Source organism: Phalaenopsis equestris, unplaced genomic scaffold (assembly GCF_001263595.1).
Source record: "Phalaenopsis equestris unplaced genomic scaffold, ASM126359v1 Scaffold233576, whole genome shotgun sequence".
Lineage (NCBI taxonomy): Eukaryota > Viridiplantae > Streptophyta > Magnoliopsida > Asparagales > Orchidaceae > Phalaenopsis > Phalaenopsis equestris.
Window position 1 is genome coordinate 370,814 of NW_018251519.1, and position 7,610 is coordinate 378,423.

General features: G+C 35.3%; 1 protein-coding gene across 1 annotated transcript in view; it reads right to left on the reverse strand.

Annotated features, from left to right (window-relative positions):
- Nucleotides 1-5,563: 5,563 nt before the first annotated feature.
- The window catches only part of LOC110038705 (ran-binding protein 9-like), a 56,893-nt gene continuing 54,846 nt past the window's right edge, over nucleotides 5,564-7,610 (reverse strand). The window contains exons 9-10 of the mRNA XM_020743600.1: nucleotides 6,769-6,855; nucleotides 5,564-6,040 (exon numbers count right to left, since the gene is read on the reverse strand). Of these exons, the coding sequence (XP_020599259.1) occupies nucleotides 5,753-6,040; nucleotides 6,769-6,855 (375 nt within the window). The 3' untranslated portion in view covers nucleotides 5,564-5,752. The remainder of the gene's footprint in view (nucleotides 6,041-6,768; nucleotides 6,856-7,610) is intronic.

Genomic DNA, 7,610 nt, shown 5'->3' on the forward strand with positions numbered 1-7,610 from the left:
TGTTCCAAATTTGAATCATTCCCCTTTCATACCTCTTTGTCAAATCTCATTGAAAGTCCTATCCTTTTGATCTCTTAGGTGACTTCGGCTATCTATGATGTATTAACTATAGGGGCTTCTCCTTATAGAAAGTTTTTCAAAACCCAGGTTAACATAAACCCTATTTAATTTTTTGTATTAAATAGGAGAAATTATCGGCAAATAAAATGCTTTCGCAGACCAAACAGATGTCTTACATTTCTTAGTTTATTTGATCGAGTCTCACCCTCAAGTCTTGTGTTTATCTTTTGGGATAGATACAGGGTTTGAGGTATATTGCTCTTGCATTTATATTATGGAGGATTTGGGATCAGTTTGATTTCATATTTTTTTTCTAAACTTATATACATATGTAAATTAAAACGTCCTTCTGAAGCGGGCGACGGGATTTAAGATTTTGATTCTGGCGATCGTCAGCTTCCAACAGGCAACTCCTAAACTTATTAGTGCTGACAAGCTCATACTAGCTTTGACACCCTATAAGAGAAGGTGACTCAAGCACCAATTCTGGCCTTATTGAATTTCAACCAACTTTTTGAGGTCGAGCATGACACATCTAGCATGGGAATTGGAGTAAGTACTTAATCAAGGTAGTCACTCAATCACTTTTTTAGTGAAAAGCTAAATGATACATGAAAAAATTGTTCAAGCTACCATAAGAAACTTTATGTCATTATTCGAGCCCTGAAGAACTGAAGTCATTATCTACTGACGAATGAATTCATCTTGTTGACAGTTCATGAAGCTTTAAAATTCTTAAACAATCAGAGCAAACTAAAAGAGTAAAATGCCACATGGGTAGAATTGCTAGATTCATTTCGTTTCATGCTCAAACACAAAGTTAGGAATCAGAACTATGTCACAGACACACTGAGCTGTCATCACTTACTGATTAAATCCATGCAGACTCACATTGTAGGCTTTGGGATTAGAAAATACTTATACAACATAGGTGAAGACTTCCAAGTAATTTGGGAACATGGTTGGAAGAAATCTAAAGGGTGTACTACCAAACAGACAATAACTTGTTCCACCAAAAGAAATTATGCATTCTATGATAGTTACTGCAAAAGGCCATCGTCCAAGAAAATCATAATGGCAAATTGGTCAACAATTTTGGTAGGGATAATACTCTAGCACTCGTTATAGAACACTTTTTTGTCCCTAACAGATGAGAGATGCAGAGTGACATGTCTGAAAGTGTAGGATGTTTCATATCGCCAAAACACACTGGTAGAATACAAAATCGTACAATCCTTTACCGGTACCTGAGGCACCATGGGTTGAAGTCAGCATGGCACAAAAAAAGCAAGGACTCCATGATGATAGTCGTCAATTATTTTTCAAAGATGGCACATTTCATGGCCTCCCATTGGACATTGATTCATCTCACATCAATGACTTGTATTGTGAGAGATCATGAAACATCGTGGCATTCCCAAGACCATCACATATGACTAGTAATTCAAATTATTGAGCCACTAATGGAGGAACCTCTGGGAAAAATTAGGCAATAAACTTAAATTCAGTTCTGTGGCACACCCTCAAGCACATGATTGATCGAAGTAGTATTTATGAGTTTTTGGATTCTTTTGCAATGCTTCATAGGAAAAAGAATCAAGCAATGGAGTCTTATACTAGCGCTAGCCGACATGGGTCAAACTACAGGACGCACTCCATTTAAACTTTTGTACGGGTGCAACCCACTCACACCCCTTGAGTTGGTCCCACTTCTACCTACATTAGACATTAATGAGGATGTTATCGAGCGTGTTCACCAAATTCAACAACTCCACGAGAAAGTTGGGAGGACGATTGCAAAACAAAACCACAAATATCAAACACAAGAAAACATGTCCAGAAAAAAGATAATATTTCAAGAAGGCAACCTCTTGTGGATACAGATAAATAAGGAGTAATTTCATATAGAATCATATGACAAACTCAATCTTCGAGCCAACGGAACATTCTGCATCCTTATAGAGCTGAATAACAACAACTACAAAATTGACCTACCCGGGGACTCAAAATTTTCAAGTATATTCAGTGTTGCAGACATGACAGCATACTTTGAGGACCACAAAGTTATGATGAATGACTTCAAAGCTTCCCCAACCCTAGGAGATTGACATGAGGTTTTTTGGGGCTGAGTGGGGGCAGGAGACCGATCTAGCCTCACTACTGGACCAGACCGGTTATCGACTTAGGGCGGAAGTTCCACCCCTCCTTTCTCTCACTCGTTGTGATCTTCTCCTGATCATCTGCAACTATTTTTTCTAGCCTTTTCCATCCTCCCCTACTCTTCCTCAATCCTTTTCATTTTCATCCCCCATCCTTTTCAAGATCTTGCATATGATAGTCTCTAGTCTTCCATTATTTATACATGGTGTTTTGCCTAAGTTGATTTTCTTTTTATTTCTGATTTTAGGTGTGCCTCTAAGGCATTTCCCTTCCGAGGGTTTTATCAGATGGTGAGAGCGATGCTTTGATAATACCTAGCCCGAGATAGTAACTACCTCCTTTCAACCTTGCAGTCCTCTACCTTCATGTAGTTCGTCTGCCATCTCTAACACCTTCCAGTCAACGGCTGTCAATGCGGACCCCATCCCGCAAGATGCTGACATTACTGGCCTCCTTCCAATTCCCTTCCAGTAGCCCACCTGCCTTCTCCAGTGCCTTTTAGCAACCTTTCAACCCCTCTCAATGGATATCAAGCCTCTCGAGCTCTTTCTAGTAGGTGCCAGCACTTCTGCCCCCTCTAGTTCCCTTCCAAAAATTTGCCAACCCTTTTCAGCATCTTTCAGCTACCTATCAGAACTCTCCCAACAACCACCAATCACTCTGGACTCCCTCTAGCAGACTGCCAACACTGTTGTTCCATTATCATGCCTTGTTGGATCTATCACCTTCCTTAGAGTGGACCATTCTTGTCTTTTTGTTATCCATTTTATTATTCTTGTAGTATTTATTGATGTTTACTGTTTTATATGCTTGTGTTGTTTAGTCAAAAAATCTTTATTGTAATATATTGGTTGCAACAATAAAATGTGTGTCATTCGAGTCATGGTTTGAGTTAACTTCAGTATCATTATATGATTCCAAAGATGAATATTTAAACTTCTCCAATGGCTTGGCATTGAAGATCTGCCTAGAGAATGTATTCTCTAGCTAATAGAAAACTGTCATTTGACTAAGCCCTGACCTGATCAATTTTGTATAGCTAGCATTATCTTCAAACTTGAAGTCTTCCACCCTTTCTATCCTCTAAGCTTCTCTACAGTAATAGGGTTTAGGTTATTCTCAATGGTTCTGCTCTTGGGGAGTTTGTGATCTTCCCTTGAGTAGTGTACAAGTTAATTCCGACATTGATCAGCTAGTTCATCTCACAGTGCTCGATTTCATCATTATATGAATTCCCTTACATACTCTATGTTCATGGTACCTCTTAAATGAGTTCCTTCTCCATGGTTTGATCCTTTTTTTATTGATGGCATGATTTAACGATCACTGCATTTTTTAAGGTGTTAAATTCAAATATGTCCTATGTATCAAACCCAAGGTATAGAGATTTTGATAGACGAGAGGAACGGAGAGAGTGAAGATGATACATAATGCACAATAACACAAGTTATTAGAAAGTAAATTCAGTAGTCCGTTTTTGAAGAAATAACTCTCTATTTATAACTTTCAGAGGTATCTTATGTAAAATTTCATGTATGTCATTGTTTTAATAGGGTTGTTACAAATTATTCTTATCTTCTCACATTTTTAACATAGCTCCCATTCATATTCATAACTGGCATTGGTATTGTTTTGTATGCATAATTGCTTGAAGAGGACTTAATAACCTATTGATTTTGTTATTCGGTTTGTGAAAACCTTTAATTGGTCTGCATATATTCGCTCGACTGTGAGTTCATTGATCACCCCTTTCAATGGAATCCTTAGTAGAGGCTCTCCTGTCATTAGGGTGAACTTGGACCATCGGACAGATGGTGCATCATCATAATCTAACGAGCAGCTCTCCTTGGGCCTTCTCAGAAGATTAGAAAGGTTTTCTGTGCGGTTCTCTTGGCCATCTTTGTGAATAATTTCAGAATCAATTGAGGAAGCTGGTTGCGAACAGTTCTCCCTCTAAGTAGGTGTAATCTATTCTTTCACTCAATTATTGTTTTACTCAGTCACCTTGGTTCCAATTGAAGTAAAGGACTCTTAGCATGTTTGTCTTTGGACTAGTCCAATACAGCCCTTTAGTGTTCATAAGCAAGCCCCATTGAATTTCCTGGAGATTCGAGTGATTATATTTTAATGTAAAAATAATTTATAATAATTAATAAGAGCACAAAGCTTATATTACAAAGTCTAAAAATTAAAACATTTTCCCTTGTTTTCTTAATCATAAAATGCTACATAGCCCAATTTTTCATTTTGCAGCCCAAATAATAGTTTCAATGCATTCAAAACATTTTTAGATTTAGCATGGGAAATGATAGTACTAACATGAGCAAAAGGCATACAAAAGATTAGCATAGCCAAACTCATATTAATATTATTTAAATTTTTTATAAAGTCTACAAATTTAACTTAATAAAATTTAAAATTTAAAATTTTATAAGTTGTAAGCATTTGATTGAGCATTGAAAATTATTAGAAAATTAAGTTTGGCCCAATCGATTTAATATAAACAAATAAAATTTTTAGATTACCAGTAAAACTTGGTTTAAAAGTTTTAGCCAGACTAAATTGCATTTCTGATTCACAATCGAACTGAGTGACTCAATCTGATTTTTTAAAATTTTTGATAAAACATCAGCGATTGGTAATAATTTATCAAATTTTGGTTGATATTAAATGACAAATGATAGAAAATTTAGAAAGGTTATAACTAGCATTCATACTATTTAACAAATAATATTAGGAGATTTTAACATTGCTGAATGACGCCAAAAGGCAAAGATAAAGGGACTATAGGATTAGAGACTGAATGACATGTTGTGACAAAGATGTTGGATAGCTCAACAATTATTGCATGAATGCAAATGATTTTGGTTGGCAATCAAGTTAGCAATAACAAATAGAGCTTCAAAATTCTGTAAACAATTATCTGATAAAAACGCTCCAGCGAAAATAAGATCTATTTACAAGAGCATTGTTTACTAACTTTTACAGGATTATAGGAAAAATCAACAATATTATACAACCTGAAATACTTCTTAATCAATTAATGATTTTAAGATATTAAATATATTTTCATAATTTTAACTTTCATCCATGTTATGTGCTTAAAATAATTTTTTAGCTCAAATCCACATTCATAGTACCATTTAGTTCATTATATCAATTATAAGCTTATCAAAAAAAAAAAAAAAAAGAAAGTTGCCCTAAAAAAAATAATGCTATGATATCCAAATTTAATGTCAACATTTATACTTTAACCAAATAAAATACTTAAGATGTAAAGACTAAAATAGACACAAGCCAAAAAAATGTTAGAAAAAAAAAAAGAAAAAAAAACAGGTGAAAACTCTTTCAAGGCGTAATTACATGATATTTAAAACAATACAATTTACAATAAAACGCTGCGCTTATGTACCATAGAAAGATGTAAGTGCAAAGCCGAAAAAGAAGAAATCAAATATATGCATTTTGAACCGTAAATATATTGGAAGAAGCAGCAAGCCCATACAAAAAAGAGTGAAATACTTGAATGGTCTCATTTATCTATACTTGACATTCTCTTGGTATGCACTAGCTTGTGCACATCAAACGCCTCTCCTTGTCCATCATTAAGTGCCCGTCTTTCCAAAGAACACTGAGTTAGTTGCTTCAATAACTTCTCGAGACGAGAGCACGCACAATCTTCCATGCTTTTTGTGCCGGGGCTAGTGGTCAAAACCATTGCATTAACAGAATCGGCGACGAACTCTCGTTGACCTGGATCAAGAAGATGACCAACGCAAGAGTTCGAAGGATCCTCGTATGCCAGTAATGCAATCACATCCTACCAACAATAGGACAGATTATTGTTGGCAAATCATTTCCATGAATGGTAAACATGTACACGCCCCAAGAAATACAAATAAAAATAAAAATTCTGAAAAAACATTCTCCCTTCATGTAATAATGCTTTCTCATCGAGAAAGTTATCGGGAAGGTGTAAAACAGGTGTGTGTATTCGTACGAATACAAAGCAAATGATGATAAGCCAATTGATTGCGTTATTTTTTTAAAATTAGCTAATGTGGATATAATAAATTCCTTTAGGATAGGTTAATATCATGCAGCAGCTTTCTTATAGCTAATATATATTTCAATAAATCTAGTTGTTAAAAACTGTTTTATATAGCAACCATACTTCGAGAAATATAGTCGTAGAAAGCTATTTTTGACTACTGACATTTTTTAAATACAAGAAAGCAATAAGAAAATGGATGCGTTAAAAGTTTAGAAAGCAAAGCAGTAAATAAATTGACCAAATAAAACCCTTCAACAACTAGGAGTTGAGCTGACCCCTTAGTAATTGTAGCCATTAGCTTTAATAGAAACATCCCTCGAGCTAGCAAAGCAAACGAGTGAACGATAAATTAGGTGCCAAAAATACCTAAAAAATTTCATGTCACATGTCCAACCTCCTATTGTTAAGCTGTTATAACATAGATTCACAGCATATCATTGTTGTACAATATTTCATTGAATCAGTTTAAGAACCAGTCAAATTTTGATTATTACCTCAAGCAGTTCATCTAATGGCTTTATTGTAAAAAACTTGTTCAATTCTGCACGAGCATAGTTTACAGACTCCATCAGTTGTCCTGCCTACAAACAAGAGATTCATTGAAGAATGAATAACACTATTCGCAAATGAAATAGACATGCAGTGTAATAAAAATTTTTCTTGCGGATTACTATTTCATAAATTTTGCATCAACGTGAAGCCTATTTGATTGCAGAGCAAACCTATTCGCATTCAAAGAGCCCTCCCCACTGTCCGATGTCAAATTTGCCATGGTGCCAGAATCGTTAGTAAAAATTAAAACAAAATTAACAAATTCCAAAAAGTTTACATTTACTACTTACAATTTGTAGTTTTGGGTTGCCACAAAAAAAAAAAAAAAAAACACAATTATCACTGAACTATATTGCAAGCTTGTGAATGTGTTCTCTCCTTGCATCCGAAAACTACAGTTTTAACTGGGCCTGTATGGATGCTTAACCACGTAGGAGGCCCATCCAGACAATATGCCTATAAAAATGAAAAATGAGAGAGTCAAAGTAATCAGAAAATGACTTGTTACTGAGCCTTCAAACGCATATTTGGAAAAATAGTGGTTACAAGCTGCATTCCTTGAGAACAAAGCTGATCCCTAACATTAGCTAAACACATCTCCGAGCTGGATGGGCAGACAGCCCAGCATTGGAACAACAGAAAACCAAGATGGAGCTAACATACAGTTAAAAAAATTGATACAGATGAAATTAAGACCTTGTATTTACTCTCTTTTGTGGGGAAAGCTTCAGGTTTTGAGAAACCTTTGCCCCATCAATTTTCCTTCTTAATTAGCAATGCTTTC